General features: G+C 42.4%; 1 protein-coding gene across 1 annotated transcript in view; it reads left to right on the forward strand.

Annotated features, from left to right (window-relative positions):
* The window catches only part of cep104 (centrosomal protein 104), a 55,824-nt gene that overhangs the window by 26,620 nt on the left and 4,111 nt on the right, over positions 1-25,093 (forward strand). Inside the window, exons 13-20 of the mRNA XM_079558009.1 lie at positions 884-1,060; positions 6,098-6,298; positions 7,543-7,611; positions 7,756-7,840; positions 8,415-8,490; positions 8,589-8,697; positions 9,889-10,027; positions 23,082-23,149. Coding sequence (XP_079414135.1) covers positions 884-1,060; positions 6,098-6,298; positions 7,543-7,611; positions 7,756-7,840; positions 8,415-8,490; positions 8,589-8,697; positions 9,889-10,027; positions 23,082-23,149 — 924 coding nt within the window. The remainder of the gene's footprint in view (positions 1-883; positions 1,061-6,097; positions 6,299-7,542; positions 7,612-7,755; positions 7,841-8,414; positions 8,491-8,588; positions 8,698-9,888; positions 10,028-23,081; positions 23,150-25,093) is intronic.

Below are 25,093 nucleotides of genomic sequence, written 5' to 3' on the forward strand. Positions count from 1 at the left end.
GCACCCCTACAGGTGCTACAGATTGGTTTGAGTTAGGCATGTGCCGATCCGATATTCAGTATAAGTATCGTTAGCCGATCCGGGCATTTTGAGAGTATTGGATAGGATCGGATTTGATGACGGGATCGGGTCCGATACAAAAGACGGCCGTGAATCTGCGGGTTTACAGATCCAGGACCGGAAAAACACAGCCTTCATGCATCACTAAGCTAGGCTACTATCGCTAACCTGCCGCTAACACCTGCTTCTTCAAAACTTTCAAATTTAAAATTCACAGCTAAAGCCTAAACCTCTTGCATGTTTATAAAAGCCAGCTGGTGAAACTACTGTAACATCCATAGGCTATCATATATAATAATATTAAATAATATAAAAATATAAAAATCCAAAAAGACTGTATCAGATCGGTATCAGTTAGCATGAAGTGTCAAAACATCGGATCGGCACATCCCTAGTTTGAGTCCCAACTTTCTCCTGTTATCAGCAATTATGAGGAATTTTAATTATTCAAACATATTTTGTTTTTAATTGATCATTACTTTTTTGACAAAGAATAGCACCAACCAATGTAATCATTAAAGAGGCACCAAAACTGTCATGTACTGACGCAAAATCAACTTTTTAAGAGCGTTTAGTAATTAATTAATCTTTGTCAACTCAATTTTCAATAATCGATTTGTTGTCAATAAATCTGTTTGTTGTAACAAAAATAAAGTCTGCAGTTGCAGCATTTGAACTATAAGGACAAGTCTTCATAAACATCCCACCGTCAGCTTGATTCTAACATTATTCACAGAGTCAGTCATGCTTGTGTCCTCATTGCGTGATTTAGGTGTGAGCTCTTACCCCACCATTACAAACCTGTGGGTGTTGTTTCCTGCAGGACGTGGCTCTCCTGAAGGATGTGCGGGCGGTGCAGTGGATCCCCTGTGAGCTGGTGAAGTCGTTCACATCCACGTTCCCCCACCGTCTGGCCCAGAGCCGCGCCGAGCTGCTGCTGAGGCTGCTGCCGGCCCTGGGCACCGAGAGCTCCGGCTTCACCCTGGACAATGTCATGACGGTAAGGGCTGACCGTCACTCTGAGCTACATAGGCAACGTCATACTGTCAGTTCCTTTGAAGGAGGACCCACATTTCGTCCCAACTTCATATTTACTTGTCTCTCCTTGCCAGTCCTGCTTTTTGTTTTGTAGATGGTTCACATTTCTTTCCGATCTTCTGGCCAATATCATTGTTGAACCACTAACTTTCTTGTTTACACAATACGCCGCATGCAGCGTGCATCATATCTGGCTTTTCTCTGATTGGTTAATACATCTGTCAGTTACGCCCTTCAAGAACTCAAAGAAATACCAGATACATGTCTTTGGAAAGATTTGGAAAAGCGTGTATTCTGGCTAGACAGGCTACATATTTACTTTAAATGCAGGTTGGTATAAAAGAGCCTTGTACTAAGTTACAGTGTTGTCACGAACATAGCTGGAGTTGTGTTTGCAGTTATCGGCGCATGTTCGAATGGGAGCATTTTCAGACACTGGCGAGGATGTTTAATAGTAAACTACATCCGCATAGCAGGAAAGCGAGCCAAAGCGAGCCAAATGCAAACTAAAACTCTATTAGCACTGGATAATAATTACCTAGTGACCTTGGTAAAACAGCTCAGGTTGTATTCATTGAATGAGGACATTCCTTTTATTCATTCGTATTGGCCTAGGTTTTACTTTTCTCATAAATCAGCAGTGGCCTCTGATGGAGAATTATAGAGTTAATTCAGCCATGGCACATTCCTTTCGAATCTTATCATATTGTACTGTCAAAGGGGAACATTCAGGCGCCGACCTTCTACATGACTTGTGGCCTAGTCAACGTGGCACATTGTCCGAGAGGTAGACTGTTAGTGCCTACGTGTAACCGAGGCTATATAGCTCTCTTCCCCAGACTCTGAATGATCAATGCTCTGAACATTGTGTTGACTGTTCGAATGTCTCCAGGCCTGTAATACGGTAATAAACTTCTACCATGTAAGACATCCAGACCGTGTCCCGTCTCTCCATCCACATCTCCTCCGGACTCCTTTAGTATTTCCCTAACAGCCTCCATGTTGCTGGGTTTGATGTAATGCTTCGATTGCAGCATAATAACATTGCTCATGTGGACAGAAATAGATAGACGTTTGGAATCGGTGTTGCTCTTATTCAAGCTTCATTACAGGGTTAAAACATTTTCAAAAGACTGACATGGCCATTACCACGGACGGATATCGTTTCAGGGAAAAAATCTGGGGAATTCTTACCCTCCAAATCATCAAATCATCAATATGAATCATTGAAACATGTAGAAAAAGCTTTAGTTCAATAGCATTCTCTGACCAGCAAGGCATAAGAAAGAGGTCAAGATGAAATGATCGTCAAATACTCAACAGCACAATCCCCTGTTTTAAGGGTTTCGTTCCATTTGGCTCCATTTTCATCATGAGAAAGTTGAGGAGATTTCGGTTGTGACCCATTTAACCCGGGTCTGAGCCTGTTGCAGAGGTCCTGACAGGGGCTTCTTTCCCACACAGCATACCTCCCCTCCCCCCTCACCCTGTACTTGCGTCGCAGTGGGGGGTAATTGTCAGGGCGGGCCCCGGGGCCCAGGGCCGCAGCCCTGGGGCTGGTGGGTGGTCGTTGGCATGTAGATGTATGCTGCTCTGTTTGCTTGGGAAACACCTCCTTGTGGACCGAGCACTCCTCGTGGTTGCGTGTTGCCGTCAGTGACAGTGACGGGAAACAGACGTCAAGTGGATGTGGGGACATGTCAGACTGTTCCAGAGGGCCTAAATCTAAAATGAATGTGTCCAACTTTACCATTCAGTTATTTATTTTACACTAGGTCCATTGCTTCATGTTTGCTCTCCCACATGGACATAGAGCTGTTCTTTTGGCAGTGAATTTAAATGATGTGAAGCTCTTTCAAACTGTGTCAGTCATACGTTTACATGTTAATTCTAATCCGACTAGGCTAAAGATTCGACTCCTATCCGTTTCTCGAGTAACACCTGTCAAACCAGTCTTCTCCCAGTCTACATGACAGCCACCGATCTAAATGTCCTGTGGGAGCAGCAGAGGAGCAGTGCAACTCCCGGCCAGCAGGGGACAGGGGGTGATGCTATGCTATGCTATGCGATGCTATGCTATGCGCACTACTTGCCGTTGACAGTTAGCCCCAATTAGTTCACGGTGCTTTCAGACTGAAGTGCTGTTCTGCGGTTAAGTGTGATGCCCTATTGATCTTTAACTATTCACTCATGGTCTACGACACCATGGTCTGCCCTGGCGTTTAAGCTCCCATCCACCTAAAACTCTCAAACTGATGCTGATTAGCACTCGTGATAAGCAGTTAGCAGCCAGCTAGATAAAGGCTAACGTAATATGATACGCTTCAGCTCTCTGGTGATAAGAATTGTGTAATAAACTATACATTCAATAAGAACAGCACAACTTTAAAAGCTGCTTTAAATGTAGCTGGTGGTTTAGTGACTTATTTCATGTTTTCATATGATTGTTCAGTGCTAACATTAACTGTAGCTCCTATAGGAGTCTTCTTTCTCATTGCACAACATACTCTCAGCGCTGGACCTGATGAGCTCCCCTGCCATCAGTGTTGGAGCAGTAGTACACAGCACTCGCTGATTAGAAGTAGCTAACACAATGTCATTGGACAATGTGTTGTTTTTGCGTCCAGGAGCCTGACAGTTTCCAGGCAGGGACAGCACACGCAGATACTTTGTGCTACTCAAAAACCAATGCACTTTGATGCAACGCTGCGGTTACATGCAAATCTAATCTGGCTGCAGCCCAGGCAGGTCGCCAACTGGCTCAGGGGGAAAGTCGGATCGTGCCCCCCCCCTCTGAATAGGGGAGCGATTAAACTTTCCCTTTGTCATGTAACTGCACTGACTGCAGTTCACATGTTTTTAGTCCCTTCTTTACTGTTAATTTAGTTTTTATAAGTCGACCTAAATACTGCATCTGGAGAGGTTTCAGTCTCATCAACTACTTTTATATAGTTTTTGTCTAAATTTAGCCAGCAAAAATATTACTTTGACTAAAACAAATATTTAAAAAAATTCAAAAGTAAGAGTTTTAAGGCGTGATGGAGGATTTGTTGCTACAAGCCACATTATTTAAACACACACATAGAGGTAGGAGACTTTTACTGCAAAATGCTTTTTAGGGCCTTTCCGTTTGTAAAGTTTCAGATCCATTTTTAGAATCAAAATCCAGGGTGGCGCTGAAAGGTGCAGCAGCGAGCAGCATCTCCCTGTGAAATGGTGGATGTGGGTTCGACTGTTCAAACATTGTCTCTCGCGCTGCGGTGTCTCCGGGACGACCCGCACAGAGGCCACCAAGCGGGTTCCTGTAAGCGAAGAGGGCTTTATTGCTCTGTTTGCATGGACGTGCTAACCCTCTCCGAGCTGCCAGCACTATTGTCCCCCTCTCTGTGCTGAGGATTATGAGGACCGGCATCATGTACTGTGCTCTGTACTAAACTGTTAATTGACTTTTGGGTTGAAGAGGAAAATGGAGTAAAGCCCGTTCAGCCATTCTGCCCTGATAAAGGATGGCCTGTGAGGAGGGACATTGGTGCTGTTTTCAATTGTATGAAGAAGAAAAAAGATCCTAAAACATCTGAAAAAGTCTATAAAAATATCTATAACAGTGGTTCATTAGAGACCATTTCATTTATGCTTTAGTAATGCGCTCAAGTTAAGTGTTGTCTGGCTTAGACATGGTTTACACCCAGTTTAGCAGTGTTTATGGCAGCATTCTTAGTTGTAGTCTTAGTCTTTTGGACGAAAAGGCTTTAAAGCAGTACTAAGTAACTCATGCCCCTAGAGGCCATCAGTGCCACTGCAGGTGTCGTAGCATGTTGCGTTTTTTACTCATTGATTGTCCGTGAGAGTAAATACTACGCTGTTCATCCAATTACACAATGGAGATCTTTTTTTTCACTCAAACTTGGCTGTAAATACTGTTTAAAGTGGTGCTAGCCCGTAGTTAGCTTTGCCCGTTAGCCTGTTAGCTTCTTCTTCGTGATTCCATTAGTGTGTATTGGTGACACCGACCCGGTGCAAGAAAGTTGCAAGCATGGTTTTCTAGCCTGTGCCACCAGGGGGAGATGAAAGACCCCCCCAATCATCCCATTAACACTTGTATTACCCCCAGAGGGACTACGGAAAGGATTTATTGAGGTAAACAAGTTGCTTACTGCTTTAAGTTTTGTTCACATTTTAGTCATTACTCGATGTGATAGTTTTAGTCACGATTTAGTCAGACGAAAACTCCAAAGGTTTTAGTCTAGTTTTAGTCAGTTTCATTAAACATAATATAATATTACTATTTCAACAAATTGATTTTTAGTAAGTATTGAAAATAGGTATTGGAAATGTGGATCAAGCTTTTTACAATCAGAATCCTCTGATCATCACGTCCAGATCTTTTGTGAACCAACAGCGTCACCTGCACATTTGTTCATCTTTACTTTACTTTACTTTACTTTACTTTACTTTACTTTACTTTACTTTACTTTACTTTACTTTACTTTACTTTACTTTACTTTACTTTACTTTACTTTACTTTACTTTACTTTACTTTATCTTGATCCAGACCTGGTTGGCCTTGGAATATCAAATATTTTACGAGGTGGTACTTGGTATGAAAAGTACGAGCAACATTAACATTTAGCAATTGCATTAAGGATTATTATTTTTGGACTATAGACTACATTTGTTAATTAATAACTATTGGTTTACCTTCTAACCTCTGTACCTCATCTTATCCACTGGAAGATAATATCAGATGAGTATTACTACCGTCTTTATATGGCCTTGCACAGAAGCGAGGCCAATCTGTGTCATCGCTGGAATACAACATTGGACACCCATGCATCTGCTATTCCCTCATGGTCTGCCATCCAAGTATCCCACTAACCAGGCCAAACTAGCTTAGCTTCCGCGATCAGGCCTTCTCCAGGTGGTACAGCCCATAATGAAACATGCTTCACTGTTGTTGTTTGTGCGTGGAAGAGAAGTTGACTTGTCCTGTGGATGTTAGTTCTGCACAGGGGCTCTGGAGCACAGTGCGTCTCCGGTGAGGGACCTGGCTGTGCGGATCATCCTCTCCCTTTACCAGCAGCACAGGGCCGCGGTGCTCCGATACCTCCCGCCCGACGGCCACGCCGCGCGCAAGAACTTCATCTACAAAACGATCTTTGATGGCTTCAGCAAGATCGATGGAACGCAGGCACCCGCTCAGGTAACATTATCCTCGATCGCGGAGGGGGATTCTTTGTACGTGCATACTTCCTCCAGCTCTTTCGGAAGGATCGCAGGACATGTCAGGGGCCACAAGCTGCATGTCCTAGATCTAGTAGGTTTGTCCCCATTCCTACTCTTTGTGGTACATGCCCCGAGACTCCTCAGCCTCCTCCCCCCAACATACTCAAACTTCCTGCTCGTTGACTGAGCTTCCCTGCACTCTCCCACTGCCCTGTCTCCCTTCTGCAGCTGTGTGCGGCGAGACAGGTGCGCGCGGGGAAAGACACACCGTCGACCATAAACCGACCCACCGGACACAAGCTGAGGGGTAGAAAACAGGCTGTAGCTCGAGTCTAGTTCATTATTTTACTGCACTACGTTTTCATTTGGACTCAGTCCTCAGAGCTACAGCCAAATCTAACCAGCAGCCTTGATTTACTAGATAATAATAATGATGAAAAAATATATAGCAAAGTAATTGAAGTATTTTAACTCCCATATATTAAGTATTTGCCCTAATTGGAAATAAAATGTATACAGTAGCCTTTATCTGACTTTTTTTTCCTTTTAAAGTACCGATAAGAGTGCCGTTAAAGTACCGGATCGATAAATCTTTAGCGATACCCATCCCTAGATGTATGTGTAAGTGGATGGATGGACGGACGGGCGGATGGCTCGGAGGGGTGGTAAGTGGCTGGACGGATGGATCAGAATCAGAATAGTATTAATTGCCATGGTTGTGAACAGGTTCACAACTAGGGATTTTTTTCGGTTGATCGTGCAACATGAAACATAAAAGATGACTCATAACTTAGATAAATAATAAACTATAATAAACATAAAAACTATAAGACTATAAGGGCATGCGTAAGAAGATTAAAAAAATCTATGGTAAAGACAACAACAATTTGACATAGAACAACAGCGTGAGTGTTTTTACAGATGTGCATTAAGTGATAGCAGCAGATATGAGTGCGGACACACCACATAGTGCATTATAGATGGGTGGGTGGATGGGTGGGTTTTCGGATATGGATGGATGAGTTGGTTTGGATGGATGGATAGACTGAGACAGTGTTGTGAAGGGAACTTGGCAGATCACCAAAGGAAGCACTGCACTCATGTTGACTCTTACTTCCACATTTGCAATCAGTAAAATGTGCTGTATTTCACAAATGCTGAGTTTACTTTGTAGATTACAACATCCCATGGCTGTTTTTCCTGGTGTGTGGCTCTGTGCAGGACCCAGAAGGGCAGCAGGAACAGGTCCAATCCCTTCAGGAGCAACTGGCCGCGCTAAAGGAACTGACTGTGAGTCACTACAATGTCCAAGTGTTGACCTCAGTGTATGACTGGGCCTTCGCCGGTGACCTCATCAGGCTAATGCTGAGAATGAGGCTGCTTCTCTCATTGTCTCGCATGTCTGAAATACTATATGTCTCCTGTGTTTTTAAGGACAGAGACAAAAGCACCAAAGCACAAAGTTCTAAGAAAGAACCCGCCAAAGAGGAGAAGGGGGCCCAGAGGACGGCGCGGGCGAGTACGTACGCCACACTCCCCCTTTTTCTCATGGACGTGATGTTTTTTTTTTCCTATGCTCACAAAACACCTGCCCAGCAACCATATGAATCGTCCAATCATTATTTCAACACCTAGAACCAGTCAGAGGTGACCCATTCTGCTAAATCAGCTTTTAGTCATACTGTTTCAGCTGGCTACACACAATAGGCAACTGACACTAGGGTCGCACAGATGTCTTCAGTGGGTTGCAGGGGTAAAAAAAAAAAAGTCCAGACAAAACATAAATAACGAAAAGAAAATACAAGCTATGGCAAACCCAATGGGGGTGCAACACCACGCCAGCACATCAACGACAGGCCAGGAACTGTGCAAAAATAGCCATGGTCAGCAATTTGCCAAAACTCTCTACAGCTTTCAACTACAGTACTTCAGAAGAACATATTTTAAAGTTCCTAAATAGGATATTCTGATGTGTGTTAAAGCGTTTTAAAAGCCAGAATGAAGAAGGGTTCCCAGTGTGTTTTTGTCACATTTTCTAGTCATTCCTAAACCATTTTATGAATAACTTAAGTTATGCCTTTGTATTTTTCCAGCTGTCCTAAAGGCGCCACAGAGTAAACCCGCACAAGCTCCTGATGTTCAAGAGACCGTCGGCAACTATTTAGACAAGTAGGTCTCGTGTGTAGGATTTCTTTAAACTTTCAGAAAGGATCCCCGAGACCTGTTGTAAGCATCTGTGTCTTCAAGCTCCCCGTGTTTTTGTGCAGTCTCTGCATCTTCTGTGGGCGGAGGGACGAGGCCTTCACAGAGGACGGTTTGGATCTGCACTACTGGAAGCACTGCCCCATGCTGCGCCGCTGTGACCACTGCAGACAGGTGACAAGAGGCCTCTGTCCTCGGGCTGACGGGGAATGTTTGGGTGAAAGCACGTTTACATGAGAGGCTATTACTGCTCTTTTCTGAAAAATAAAGCTGTGTGTTCACTCTGGACTCTTACCCAACCTAGTTTCTTATGCATTTTCCAGGAATATTTCATTAAAGTCTTAAAGGAACAGGCCACCGTTTTTCCATACTGAGATATGTTCTTATCTGAGCTTAGACGAGTTGATGTGTACCTGTCTGGTCTTTGTGCGTGCCCGTGGAAAACTGTGGTTGCTTCTTACTTCGTGACTGAGCACACGCACAAAGACCAGACAGGTACGTATCAACTCGTCTAAGCTCAGGTAAGAACATAATCTCAGTATCAAAAAATGGTGGCCTATTCACTTAAAGGATGCGCTCACATGCAGGAAGCCACATTGATTCTGGACTTTGGTCCGGCTGGAGGAGGTGGGCCGGAGCATGGCATGGTTGCTCATGTGTGTAACTTGAGCTGCTGCATTTCTCATGGTAAAAAAAAAAAACAGAGAAAAAAAAGTGCTTGCTTTCCTGCCACCGGACCGGAGCAACCAATACACACTAATAGAATCATGAAGAAGAAGCTAACAGGCTAGCAGGCAAAGCTACCTGTGGGATAGCGCTACAGTATTTACAGCCAAGTTTGAGTGAAAAATATAATATTTCCATTGTATAATTGGATGTACAACATCCTCTCTGTCCCTTTGTCTTTTCTGTCAGTGTAGTATTTGCTCTCACCGACAATTAATAAGTTAAAAAATCACAACTTGCTACGACACCCGCAGTTGTTAGGGCCTCTAGGGGCAAGAGTTACTTAGTTCTGCTTTAACATGAACTATTATTATTATTACTATCTTACAAAAGAGCAATTACACACATTAGGATGAATAATAACAATGAAAAACTCGTGCACTGATCTTGGATTATTGCAGAAAAAGAACAATGTGCCGACTTTGGGAACAGAGAGGTTTATGTAACTACTGGAGCGGAGTGTACGGATGGGGTTTTGAATTCTTGGATATTTCAGCGATAACTGATGCACTGATTCCGGTATTGGATATCAGTGCAAATCCATCAAAAACACTATCGATTCCATTTTTCTGATACCAAAATGATAAATGTTTTGGTTCTCTAGTTAGTCATAACCTTTCCACTGCTGGTTGGTTTCAGGTGGTGGAGATCTCCAGCCTGACGGAGCACCTGCTGGGGGAGTGTGAGAGCAGGGCCACGTTCAGCCAGTGCCCCCAGTGCACCGAGGCCGTTCCCTCTGAGGAGATGGCCACACACATGGAGGGCGCCACCTGCCACCGTGAGTACACCTCGTACTACCACATCAGTCCGGCTGTTACCAGTACTCAAAAGTTATTTTAAGGCAAGGCACTGCGGGTCGGGAAAACATGGCCATGAACCAAATGATGTAAGTTGTGACACACCTGAGAAACCTATTAATGGGGCGAGGTGTGCCTGGCCATATGTTGCATGAATTATTGAGCACAACGGTGAGCTGCTGCAGTGTGTAAGTGTGTCTAAAGCCCTATTCGCACGGGATTAGAATTACCCAGGGACCTCAGGTAAAGGGTAAAGATGAATGACGTCCTTGGAGTTTCTATGTAAAAAGGGAAAAATTCCCTCACTCCTCAGTCCTCAGGTGACTCTAGTCCCGTGTGAATCGACATGTCGGAGTTTGGAAAGTTTTTAACTGCGTAATGAAGTCTAATTAAGGGCAACATCTTGTTGACTATTTATTTATGTCCACTTTTAAACTGTAGTAATAATATCAAGCATCATAACATTACTCCGACCCAAATGCCCCGAAACATTGATGTTACACACAATTGAACCGGAAGCACGCCCCCGTTGTCATGGCAATGGCAGACCGACCAACATGGATCAGCTGAGGGAAAGTTTGGATGCGTTTGGTGCGAAGTTTAAAGCGAGGAGGAGCATCAGAGCGATCGGATAAAAGGAGAAAGGAGGGATTCCAAAATGGCGGTGTAGGGATAAGTCAATCTCGGGGGTGCTGTTAAAACAAGTCGTTGATAACCCTACTAACCCTACTGAATACCACAGCTCTATTCACCCACCGATTCCCTTGCTGAGGATGAGCATTAGTAGCTATTTTCTGAGACAAGAAGGAATAACCCAGCTTCGGACACCACCGAAGAGCAACAAGCTAGCATGATGGGAGAGAATGCTAATGCAGCTAACAAAGAGGAACAGCAAGCTAGCGCAGTTCAGGGGACAGATTCTGACATTCGTGTTGCATTGCGTGAAGTGGTACACGAAGTGACATCAAATGTCACGAAAGTTATGGATGAGAAGTTTGCGCCGGTGTTGGAACTGTTGAAGAAGCATGGCCATACACTGGATAGCCATGAAAAACGGCTAGCTGTTACGGAGCTGAGGATTGGGGCCCTGGAGGATGCGGCGGACCCAGTCAAAACCAAGGTTGAGGTCTTGGAAAAGACTGTGGACTTTTTGACCGAACGTGTGGACGAACTAGAGAATCAGAATTCTGGGGGTCCCAGAGGACGTGGAAGGGAATGATCCGACGCGCTTTTTCGAGCGCTGGATCCCTGAAGTGCTACATATGAAAACGAAGAACGGCCGGATATAACTTGAGAGAGCGCACCGCACACTCGGCCCCAAACCCTAGTCCATGCAGAGGCCAAGACCAGTGGTTGCACGTTTTCACAACTATCAAGACAAACAACGTGTGATGAATGCCTCCTGGGAACTCGCGAGGAAGAATCATGTTGTGAAGCATGGAGACTCCAAGGAGATGTTATTCCAAGACTTCTCGGCCATTGTGGCCCGCAAGAGGAACGGATACAATGCAGTGAAGAAGCGGCTTCGAGCACTTGGTGCACAATACAGGCTGATTTACCCGGCTAAAATGATAATGACTTTCCGTGGATCAAACCAAGTGTTTAATAATCCTTCTGAGAACAGTATGTGGACTCGCTGGACGGGGGCGCTTCTGGTGGTGATGAGTGACATTTGGACTACTCTTTTGGCGCGTCATCTCGGACTGTCATCTATCCGTAAGTAGTGTAAACATTGTGAACTGGGATAAGAATGGAGCTTTAAATCTACTGTTGTTGTTTATGTAGGGAAAGATGTGCACGCCTCCCGGCGACCAGAACTGATGTGTCCTTTTACCGCTAGGGATCCCACTCACTCGATCTCCTCTGTGTTTGGGAGGAGTACAGTGTTGCGTGTTACGCTTAACTTCTACAGCGTGTACCTTAAGTACACTGTTTTTGGTTCTATTTGTTTCATTTGTTCAGTTTATGTTCTTTTTGGCCCTACGTCACTACCATATTATCTGTGACTTTGAGAATATGCACATGCCTAACTATTTTCTTTTTTAACCATTTCTACACTGCGTTCCAAATTATTATGCAAATGACATTTTTCTAAGATTTTCTAAATTGTCAACTCAAATGAGAGTCAGCATAATTTTTAAGTCTTTACCTGGTAGAGGATCATTTAAATGTGGTGGAAAAAATTTCCTAGTGATAACAGTATTTTTTTCAAAAATAAATATAGTAAAAACCTCAAAATCCACTGTTCCAAGTTATTATGCAACTCATCGTTTCAATACATTTTAAAGCTTGTAATTAACTGAAAATGGTCATTTGTTGTATTTGTAGCATTAGGAGGTCATATTTACTGAAATCAAAAGCTATTTCAATCAAAAAAATATTAACAGGTCAAGTTATATTTTACCATAGGAGCCCTTGTGTGATAGCAGCTTCAAAATTCTTAAATCCATTAAAATTGTAAGTTTTTGGACAGTTTCTGCTTGGATTTCTTTGCAGGATGTTAGAATAGCCTCCCAGAGCTGCTGTTTGGATGAAAACTGCCTCCCACCTTAATAGAAGTATTTTTTGTTGAGGCTCCAAATGTTCTCAACAGGGTTGAGGTCAGGAAAGGAGGGGGTCGACATCATGAGTTTCTCTCCTTTTTTGCCCATAGCAGCCAGTGATGCAGAGGTTTTCTTTACAGTATGACATGGTGCGTTGTCATGCATGAAGAGGATTTTGTTAGGGAAAGCACGGCTCTTCTTTTTGTAGCATAGAAGACAGTGGTCAGTCAGAAACTCCACATATTTTTCAAAGGTCATTTTCACACCTTCAGGGAGCCTAAAAGGGCCTAAAGGGGCCGACCAGCTCTCTCCCCATGACTCTGGCCCAAAACATGACTCCGCCCCCTCTTTACTGACGTCACAGCCTTGTTGGGACATTGTGGTCATTCACCAACCATCCACTACTCCATTGATCTGACCATCCAGGGCTACACGGCCTCATCAGTGAACAAGACTGTTTGAAAATGAGTCCTCATGTATTTCTGAGCCACTGCAGCCGTTTCTGTTCATGAACATTCAATTAACAGTTTAGGGGAGGCCCGGATAGAAGGATTATGCACAACTGCAGCCTCTGGAGGGTCCTACACCTTGATGATTGGGGGACTCCAGAGGCACCAGCAGCTTCAAATACCTGTATGCTGCTTTGTAGCTGCTGTTCTCATAATCTGATGTGTTTGTCTGGCAGAAACCATCCATATTGTGCCTTTATCTGCACAAAACGGAGTGTGCTCTGAATCATCCACAAATCTCTTATCAGTACGATGATTACACTTAATCTTTCATGAAATATCGAAGGTTTTCATACCTAGACCAAGGCATTCAACTATTTCACGCTTTTCATCAGCAGAAAGTCCCTTTTTCTTTCCCATATTGCTTGAAAATGATGATCTGCATAATAAAGTGGAACACTCTTTTTCAGTAGTTTTTCCCTTAACTGGGCTTAACCCGACAACGAATCATCCCAGGTCTCTGAGATTTATGTCAGTGATTCATAGAGCCCTGAGCCACGATACCATCCATGAGTTTCATTAGGCCCGAGCGCCATACATGGCGGTAGGGACTATTGTTTTTGCTTTTGCAGAAAAGCCCTCCCGGGGGCTTCAGCGGCCAACCGCGCGCTCCACGTACACGCCAGAAAAAAATGACCCACAACTTTTTTGTGCGCCTTAGCCAGAGCTTTCCAACGGTGTACAGCATGTGGTGGTTACGGCAACGCCTTAGGTTTTTTTTGGCAAAAAACGATTATTTTTCTTTATTCCGCCTCTTAAAACTAAATTTTGACCCCCTGAACGTGCGCGAAAACTCAATTAAAAATCACAGAAAAATCCGGTCTGGTGAAAAATTTACGAAAATGTGAGTGTCCAATGTGGGACGTGCAACATGGCACAACAGCGCCACCTGCAAAATTGAAAAAAAATATTTAGTGACGGAGAGCCTCCACCAACTTGGACACACACTCGCGCCTTTGGGCACAGACATTGTCCAGGTCGTGACCAGCAAAAAACATTATTATGACCCCGCCCCCTGACAAACAGGAAGTCCCCTATTTTGAGTGGAAAAATGAGGAAAAGTCAAATTGCCTCCACGCTGATGTCGCATTTGAACGAACTCCTCCGTGGGCGTTTGTCCGAATGACCTTCTGATGGCTTCTAACTCATCTACACATGTTGGGGATCAAAAGTTATCCACGGATTTTTGCTATGTTTTGCGGTCTTCCTCCAGTGGAGCCCCAAAGTTGACCTTTATTTTGGCCATTTCTGAGACATCAATAATGGCTCCTGTTCGCACACACTCACTCGGATTATTACCAAAACTCATACACATGTTGCCCCTTCACCCCCGCATACATGGAATGAGGTTTGGTGGCAGTGGACCCAACAGCGCCCCCTTTAATATGCATGTTAATGCCATCACTCATTCACTGGGTACGTGCCAGAGACTAATGACCCTGACAGTTGCATGCGCCTTGGTCAGAGCTTTCCGAAAATGTATAATATGTGCTATTTCGGGCAACGGAAACCCTTATTAGGCCCGAGCGCCATACATGGCGGTAGGGACTATTGTTTTTGCTTTTGCAGAAAAGCCCTCCCGGGGGCTTCAGCGGCCAACCGCGCGCTCCACGTACACGCCAGAAAAAAATGACCCACAACTTTTTTGTGCGCCTTAGCCAGAGCTTTCCAACGGTGTACAGCATGTGGTGGTAACGGCAACGCCTTAGGTTTTTTTTTGGCAAAAAACGATTATTTTTCTTTATTCCGCCTCTTAAAACTGCATTTTGACCCCCTGAACGTGCGCGAAAACTCAATTAAAAATCACCGAAAAATCCGGTCTGGTGAAAAATTTACGAAAATGTGAGTGTCCAATGTGGGACGTGCAAAATGGCACAACAGCGCCACCTGCAAAATTGAAAAAAATAATTTAGTGACGGAGAGCCTCCACCAACTTGGACACACACTCGCGCCTTTGGGCCTTAAGTGGGTTTTAAGTGGTTCTAAGTGGTCCCACCCATCCTCCGTGGAAATGGCCAGAGGTCTTAGCCAGGCAGCACGCTGGCCTCTCTAAGAGTTTTCTCTGAAATTCGTCATTTTTCCAAATGTCATCCTTTATTCACAACGGCTACAGTTTTAGACTCGTACATGTTTATACTACCCCTCTGTCACAGAAAGATGCTTCAATTTTGATGTTTTTGACTCCAAAATCAACTTTTTCTAAAGTTTATAGTGACAGGAAGTTTAGTTTGCCCGTTTCCTGTCCGTCCCTCTGTGTGTTCCTCGTACTATTTCGCTCTCAACGAAATATTCTTTATATGGAGGGTGCTGCTGGGCTGGTGCACCCTCTCATCAAATCTTTGGGCGGTCAGAGGAATTTACCCTAATTAAAAAGAATGAAATATATTAATGCTTAAGCTGTAATTTCCTTTTTTTGCAAATAGACAAGTGCAGTCTTTCATAACGTTAATCTTAAATTGGCTGCAGAATCCACTAAGCTTGTGAAGCTCCATTGGTAGAGTGCTGGGTTCCTATACGTTAGGTTGTTGGATCGATCCCAGCCATCACCTTTTTTTTTTTTCCTTTTGGACTCGGTACTTTCTGGTCCCACCCTCATGAAAAATGGGGAAATGATCCCTCTCCTCCAGTGGGGTGCTGTGACCTAATTCTGGCCTGAGAATTGAGAGAACCCTCACCCTCATCAGGCCCATATTTGTATGGAGTATATTTGTATATCTCAGTAGTAGCAAGGTTGTCTTCAGTGAATGAGCTAGTCCTAACACAGCCTTCACACTTTTCTTATGCTTTCTCATTTTACATCGACCACTGTACACATTATCTCAGCCTAAGACCATGAGTGCGGGTGTTTCATAAGATATTTTTTTGTTCGACTAATACATTGTCTTTACCTGTATAGTGTCATGGGCAGAGCATTGGGTTTATAACCAAAAGGCCCCTGGATCAATTCTGAACTTCATAAGTGTTTTTTCTTTTTTTCTTTCTTTCTTTCTTTTTTTGGCCCTTTCTGGGAAGAACATGATTTACCGCCTATGGTCCCACCCTCATGAAAAATGGGGAAATGTTCCCTCTCCTCCAGTGGGGTGCTGTCCCCTAATTTCGGCCCAGAAATTTAGAGAAGCCTTGCCCTCATCAGGCCCATGTTTGTATGGACTTATATCTCAGTGGTAAAAGGTCGTCTTAGGTGAAGGAGGTAGCTAGTCCTAACATTTCTAATGCACGGGGAGTTTCATAAGACATTCTTTTGTTCAGCTAGTATTTTAACTGTGCCTGTATAGTGTCATAGGTAGAGCATTGGGTTCATAACCATGAGGCTGCTGGATCAATTCTGATCTGTACTATTGTTATATATATTTTTTTTTCCTCGGCACCTACTGGAAATTACATAATTCAGCACCTATGGTCTCACCCTCATGAAAAAAGTGGGAACAACGCTTACAGAATTTGCATAACTACAGACATGGCAGGATAGTAGGGCAACTATTGAGGCAACACCAGGGACAATGTCAAAACAATCTAGAAAATGGAGAGGGAAAATTGACCAAAAATGACCTCTCCTCAGGTGCTGGGACCTAATTTTGGAGCGTTATTCTAGAGAATAGTAGCCCACATCAGGCCAATGACAGTATGTAGTTATAGCTCAGTGATAGTGTGCTGGTCTCTGGTATAGGAGGTTGCCAGTTCAAACACTGCCATGACAATTTTTCAATTCTTTGTTTTTTCACATGATTCACATATTTTTGAGCCTAATACAAGTACACAATGAGAACCAAGTAATGTGACACAATTGTGTATTCCCTTCCCCCTCTTCACTCGTGCAGCCCATTGCAGAGAGGTGTTCCATTTAAACACCCCTCTGGTTCGTTCCACATTACAGTAAAACGTGTCTTCCTACAACAAGTATGAAAAGTTTGATGCAACGTCTTTTTCTGATTCTCCTGTATCCGTTTGTTGTCTTTGATAGACTTACATTACTTATAGGCTTGTGTTACAAGCTTCATATCTGGAATAGCAGCTCAGGCTGAGGCAACAGTGGGCCGGCACCAAAGCTACTTGGGACAAGAGTGAGGCCGGTGTGTGACAAAAGCTCAGGCGAGAGTGGGATGGGTTAGCAGGCGTAAGAGAGTGGTTTGGGTGTGAGGCTGAGGCTAAAGCAGGTTTGGGTGACAGCGAACGTGGGCATTCGCAAGGGGGGAGGTCGCCAGGGGCAAGAGCGATCAGAAGGGCTCACAAAGAGCATAGCAATCGGGGGCCTCGCATGGGGCGACAGCGAGCAGGGGCGGTTGCAAGGGGGGGAATGCCAGGGGCGAGGGCCGTACGACGCCGCTTGCGGCTTTAATTATTATTGCTTTTTTTTTTACCTTTTTGACACAAAAATCCAATTTGCATAATAATTTGGAACGCAGTGTATGTCGGGACTTAAATTGTGTACTTGGGATGTCAAGGGGATACATACACCAATAAAACGTAGAAAGGTTTTAAATTACCTTAAAAAGGAAGGTGTACAAATAGCCTTATTGCAAGAGAAAACTTCAGCAGGGGGGGTTTAGTTAAGTTTATTTTCTCATCTTTAACATCAAGGAGCCGGGGAGTGGCTATTCTGATACAAAGAGGTATTCCTTTTAAAGGAGCTATATCATGCTATTTTAGCCATTCCAAAGTTAAGTATAGGCATTTATATGATATATTGTACCTCTACCACTATGGAGCACTCATTTTTGTGATAAATATAAGTGTTTTCTGGAGGTATTTTTCAAACCCGGACGACACAACGCTTCGATTCAGTTAACTCCGCCCCCTCTCTCCGCGCATACAACTTTACCGTAATATAAATAAACAACAATAAGTGAAGTTACTTCACGATGCAGTTATACGGAGTTGACATCTGCAACACAGCTTCATAAATGGCTAACACACATGCTAATATGCTAACACACAAGCTAACCCGCGTTTGGATTGACTCACCGCTCTGGTCCATCGTTGTTTACATTATGGGACTCGCGTTGGTTATAAAAGTTAATCCACTTTGATTCTGGCGAAGGTTCACCAAACATCCATCAGAGACAATCACAGAAAAACACCATTTTGGCTGATAGTCGCTGAATCCCGGAGAAAAAAACAGCTGAGTGGCCTCTTCCTGAAAAGGGTTGAATATAAACTCCTCGTCCTCGTAGCCAAACGCGCTTCTTTTTCTCCGTCCGTGACATTATCGTTAGTTAAGAATAAAAAACAGGTGTCCAGAGTAGGTAACGAGCTCCATCTTCACAGCTGCAGCGCAAACATGACTGATCTGTTCAGAAGCGATGTGTTTGTTTTGGCCACAGCTGACCTGGAAGCACTTCGGGCACATCCTTTTTTTTTTATTTTTTTTTTTATTTTTTTTTTCATTTTTTACTCTTTGTTTCTCTCTTACGACAGAAATAATGAAAAAGCTGTTTTACAAATTAAAATCAGGCCGTAAGCACAGAATTAAGACATTACATTACAGACGTCGAGCACTTCCGTTCCGTTGTTACGACACAACTGAACACTCAGCCGTTCACCAGGAGAGGGAGGAGCAGCTGCTCAGAGAGCAGGATTCAGGAGGATTACTGAGAGCTGCGTGAATGAAGCCACAAACCACTCTGGGGGTGTTTTTGATAAGGAAATAGCATAACAACATGGCTAAAAGCTCCAAAAAGTCGATTTTGCATGATATAGGACCTTTAAACTTCTGGACTGTATAAAGGATACATCGGGCTGTTATGTAATTTTGAGGGGAATTCTTTTTGGTAAAGAACTCTCAATACTAAATATATACAATCCACCCGGCTATCCAACACATCTATTATCCTCCGCCTTCTACAAAGTTATTTACCTTGGCAGTAAACATACTATCATAGGAGGTGATTTCAATTTCATTAGCAACCTTATTATTTCTTCGAAAGATTAGATCCATAAAATTTGCTTGTTCCAATCTCATTACTCTCGCTACAGCTATTGCATGGTGAATGCTTAAAAAACTAGAAGGACGGTCAAATACAACTTACGCCGATATGGAAAAATTTGTACCCGAAATGTTGGATAACAGATTTCAAAATTGGGCACATAAAGGTTTATCTAAACTACAGGACTTTTTTGAGGGACCTACTCTTATGTCATTTAACCAGCTAACTGAGAAGTATGACATTTCAAGGAGTGATTTTTGCCAGTATTTACAGGTGAGGGACTTTATCCGAAGAGATGCTGCAGATTTGACACTTCAGGATATATCAGACACTGAGAGACACATTTTCTTAAACAAATCTGCTAGCTCTATTAGGATATTTTACAACATCCTTAAAGAGTACTCGTCAGTCAACACTACGCACTTGAGAGAACTGTGGGAAAAGGAGCTTAGCTGTGTTATTACTGAGGATGAATGGGAAAATATTTGGGGTAATGTGAAAACATTTTGTGTTTGTAATAAAGTTAAAGCAACTCAACTTATGATTCTTCATAGAGCCCACATCTCTCCGTATCTACGTTACAAATTTAAGCCTAACTCCTCCCCACTGTGCTTGAAGTGTAACATTGAGATTGGTGCCCTTACACACTGCTTTTGGTCTTGTATAAAAGTGCAACATTTCTGGCAATTGGTTGGACGCGAAATGGAAAAAATATTTTCTGTTTATTTGAAATGTAACCCTTTCTTTTTGTTGCTTGGATTAACTGACCCTGTTATCAACAACAAACACCATAAGAAATTGTATCGAATGCTTACTTTTTGTGCCAAATTCCAAAGGACGCAATGGCACAGAACTATTTTCAGCTACATTTCCCTTGACCACTTGACTTGTCGACTGAATCACAGGGACGAGGTCTTTCGAAAGACTTGAGAACGTTTCTTAATGTATGTCGGACTGGAGGCATCAGCTATTGTTAAACGGGCATTTGCATTTTGAAGTGAAAAATGCCGTTGTTTGTATGGGCCAATGTTTGTTTCTTTGTTTGATTGTTCGTTATTTGATTTATTTACTCTTATTATTCTCTTTATTGTCTTTTTGTATGTGTATGCGTGTGTTGGTGTAAAAAAAAAAAGCAAAATATGGCAATAAACATATTTCTGGAAAAAAAAAAAAAAAAAAGGGAGAACGGAAAGTGCTGTTTTATGATTAGGGCACAATCCCAGAGACGTGACGCTGATGTCGTGCGTCGTGAGGAATGTCTGTTGTCGCTAAACTAAAGCTCATAAATGTGAATAGGTCTTATGTGAGAAGCGGCACGTCAATTTCAATAGCAACTTTATTATTTCTTCGAAAGATTAGATCCATAAAATTTGCTTTTTCCAATCCCATTACTCTCGCTACAGCTATTGCATGGCGAATGCTTAAAAAACTAGAAGGACGGTCAAATACAACTTACGCCGATATGGAAAAATCCAGAGTTTGTACCCGGAATGTTGGATAACAGATTTCAAAATTGGGCACATAAAGGTTTATCTAAACTACAGGACTTTTTTGAGGGACCTACTCTTATGTCATTTAACCAGCTAACTGAGAAGTATGACATTTCAAGGAGTGATTTTTACCAGTATTTACAGGTGAGGGACTTTATCCGAAGAGATGCTGCAGATTTGACACTTCAGGATATATCAGACACTGAGAGACACATTTTCTTAAACAAATCTGCTAGCTCTATTAGGATATTTTACAACATCCTTAAAGAGTACTCGTCAGTCAACACTACGCACTTGAGAGAACTGTGGGAAAAGGAGCTTAGCTGTGTTATTACTGAGGATGAATGGGAAAATATTTGGGGTAATGTGAAAACATTTTGTGTTTGTAATAAAGTTAAAGCAACTCAACTTATGATTCTTCATAGAGCCCACATCTCTCCGTATCTACGTTACAAATTTAAGCCTAACTCCTCCCCACTGTGCTTGAAGTGTAACATTGAGATTGGTGCCCTTACACGCTGCCTTTGGTCTTGTATAAAAGTGCAACATTTCTGGCAAATGGTTGGACGCGAAATGGAAAAAATATTTTCTGTTTATTTGAAATGTAACCCTTTCTTTTTGTTGCTTGGATTAACTGACCCTGTTATCAACAACAAACACCATAAGAAATTGTATCGAATGCTTACTTTTTGTGCCAAATTCCAAAGGACGCAATGGCACAGAACTATTTTCAGCTACATTTCCCTTGACCACTTGACTTGTCGACTGAATCACAGGGACGAGGTCTTTCGAAAGACTTGAGAACTTTTCTTAATGTATGTCGGACTGGAGGTATCAGCTATTGTTAAACGGGCATTTGCATTTTGAAGTGAAAAATGCTGTTGTTTGTATGGGCCAATGTTTGTTTCTTTGTTTGATTGTTTGTTATTTGATTTATTTACTCTTATTATTCTGTTTATTGTCTTTTTGTATGTGTATGCGTGTGTTGGTGTAAAAAAAAAGCAAAATATGGCAATAAACATATTTCTGAAAAAAAAAAAAAAAAAAGGAGAAAGGAAAGTGCTGTTTTATGATTAGAGCACAATCCCAGAGACGTGACGCTGATGTCGTGCGTCGTGAGGAATGTCTGTTGTCGCTAAACTAAAGCTCATAAACGTGAATAGGTCTTATGTGAGAAGCGGCACGTCAATTTCATTAGCAACCTTATTATTTCTTCGAAAGATTAGATCCATAAAATTAGCTTGTTCCAATCCCATTACTCTCGCTACAGCTATTGCATGGTGAATGCTTAAAAAACTAGAAGGACGGTCAAATACAACTTACGCCGATATGGAAAAATCCAGAGTTTGTACCCGGAATGTTGGATAACAGATTTCAAAATTGGGCACATAAAGGTTTATCTAAACTACAGGACTTTTTTGAGGGACCTACTCTTATGTCATTTAACCAGCTAACTGAGAAGTATGACATTTCAAGGAGTGATTTTTACCAGTATTTACAGGTGAAGAGATGCTGCAGATTTGACACTTCAGGATATATCAGACACTGAGAGACACATTTTCTTAAACAAATCTGCTAGCTCTATTAGGATATTTTACAACATCCTTAAAGAGTACTCGTCAGTCAACACTACGCACTTGAGAGAACTGTGGGAAAAGGAGCTTAGCTGTGTTATTACTGAGGATGAATGGGAAAATATTTGGGGTGATGTGAAAACATTATGTGTTTGTAATAAAGTTAAAGCAACTCAACTTATGATTCTTCATAGAGCCCACATCTCTCCGTCTCTACGTTACAAATTTAAGCCTAACTCCTCCCCACTGTGCTTGAAGTGTAACATTGAGACTGGTGCCCTTACACACTGCTTTTGGTCTTGTATAAAAGTGCAACATTTCTGGCAAATGGTTGGACGTGAAATGGAAAAAATATTTTCTGTTTATTTGAAATGTAACCCTTTCTTTTTGTTGCTTGGATTAACTGACCCTGTTATCAACAACAAACACCATAAGAAATTGTATCGAATGCTTACTTTTTGTGCCAAATTCCAAAGGACGCAATGGCACAGAACTATTTTCAGCTACTTTTCCCTTGACCACTTGACTTGTCGACTGAATCACAGGGACGAGGTCTTTCGAAAGACTTGAGAACTTTTCTTAATGTATGTCGGACTGGAGGTATCAGCTATTGTTAAACGGGCATTTGCATTTTGAAGTGAAAAATGCTGTTGTTTGTTTCTTTGTTTGATTGTTCGTTATTTGATTTATTTACTCTTATTATTCTGTTTATTGTCTTTTTGTATGTGTATGCGTGTGTTGGTGTAAAAAAAAAAAAAGCAAAATATGGCAATAAACATATTTCTGAAAAAAAAAAAAAAAAAGGGAGAACTCAAAGTGCTGTTTTATGATTAGAGCACAATCCCAGAGACGTGACGCTGATGTCGTGCGTCGTGAGGAATGTCTGTTGTCGCTAAACTAAAGCTCATAAATGTGAATAGGTCTTATGTGAGAAGCGGCACGTTGTCCTCATGGAGCAGACGTTAAGGTGTTTTTGTCGGTCTTCTCCGTTTCAGCTCTCAGCCCAGGGAACGCCTCCAACCACTGCCCCCTGTGCCACTCCAACTTCCAGCCCGGAGATGAGGTCAGACTCTGGAAACACACACTCTATACACACACGTTGAAAGGGGTGGGTCCTGGGGACACAGCTCTCTGTGAACCAGGAAGTGTTGTAGAAAAATTAACACAGGTTTTTATCAAAAATCCAAACCATTTCAAGGCTCACGTAGATCTTTTCCTCTCATCACATCCACAACTAGATCTGGTACCTTAGGTCAGGGTGGAAAACTAGTTATCTGCTAATCTGAAAGAGGTAAAAATGGCTTCAAGGAAATGTTACGTGTACGCAAAAGCTCGAGGTGAGTACAAATCAGGTTGTCTTCACAGTGAATGATGAATGCTCAATATTAGACGTCTTCAGGCGTCCACAAAAGCACCATCGGGTTAGCCACAAAGCGTCATGACTGGGTTCATGTTGTAACGCCCCTGCAGATCCCAGATTTTACTCAGTATAAATCCAAATAGTTGATTATTATGCGACAGATCTGCTGATTATTATAGGAGTGAGGACAATTTTCTCCCCAAAAATGCTGTTTTATGGTTTTCTGTTTCTTAAACTTTGTCTGTGCTGTTTTAAAGGGCCCGACTTTGGTAGTTCAGTGTAATATATGAGCAGTAGTGACAACAAAACCTCCCTTTGTTAAAAATATTACAATTAGTTTTTATTTTCCCAATGGAGAATCATTAAAACTTGTGTTTTCATGTAGTGTCTGTAACGGTCATGTTTATGGGTCATAGCACTGGCATAATGCACATACTGCAGGTTATGTTTGTTTCTATTGTTTCACACTGGTGCATTTAACAACGAAAAATATCTGGATTGTGTGGTGCTTTATCAAAAACAGACAAACCACACATTTCTTTTGTCTTGAAGTCGTGTAGAGTCCGTAACGCTCTGTTCAGCTCAGAATGTGGACGTCATAAAGGCTCCATACTCCATGAAATTTAGATTTCTGTAAACTGCTCTTTCTAGATATTAAGGAAACAACAATAAAATCCAAATTGAATGAGGGTTGATTTTTCAATGACTCTTTGATTGTAGCTGACCTGCATATTAGACTAATACGTTACCACTATTATCCAAAACAGCTCATAGTTGGACTGTTTCCATGGAGCCGTCTCTCTGTATCTTATTTTGAAGGCTGTGTTTGGTGAAAACAGAGGCTTTGGTGAGCTGCTCCTCAGGCTGTAATCAGAACAGGACTAAAACAGCTGGACCGCTGATGGAGCTGTGGAGACTTCAAAAGGAGACGATGCTAATGTACAGGGCCCCACAACCAGAACGGAATGTTTAGCCGAATGTCAGCTGACGGGATGACTTACTTCAATGTAATGTATAGAAAGCAGACGTTATTGTGTACGTGTTTATCATTTGAAGGATTTATATTAGTATGTGAAAGTGGACAAGGACAGAGCGCTTGTTGAACTTGGATGGAAGGCCAAGGCAAATTTTGAATTAGCCAATTCAGATCGACTATTGCGACTATTATTTTGGTAATGGTTTGGTCAAAGATGCTCATGATGAACACAAGCACAAGTTTGTGGGAACATTTGAAAGCTAAGAACCTCCAGTTCAGCCTCTAAGATGCAGTGACTGGAGGCTGTCTTGGCTCTGACTGGGACTTTATCGGGGACAGGAGCAGGGATATTTAAACTATGGCCTCCTTGAAATGGGTATTTGTATGATTTTAAGTGTTTAGCCAATATCCACTATTAGCTACTATTTGTTTTTGTAAAATGATGAGACAGTATTTAGGAAAATCATTCCATAGTCTTTGGAAAGAGTGAATTGCGGTGCCCCCTCATTGGATCAATAAAGGGGCCGCAACGTGCTGGACTAGGCAAGGCAGGGCAACTTTATTTATGCCGCGCATTTCGCACACAAGGCAACTCAATGAGCTACTATAGGATCAGGCAATAATAAGGCTAATTGTCCTGAAACACAGGCCGATCATGTTTATGAAAATGT

The sequence above is a fragment of the Gobius niger genome, assembly GCF_951799975.1.
Source record: "Gobius niger genome assembly, chromosome: 6".
In the NCBI taxonomy this organism is placed as follows: domain Eukaryota; kingdom Metazoa; phylum Chordata; class Actinopteri; order Gobiiformes; family Gobiidae; genus Gobius; species Gobius niger.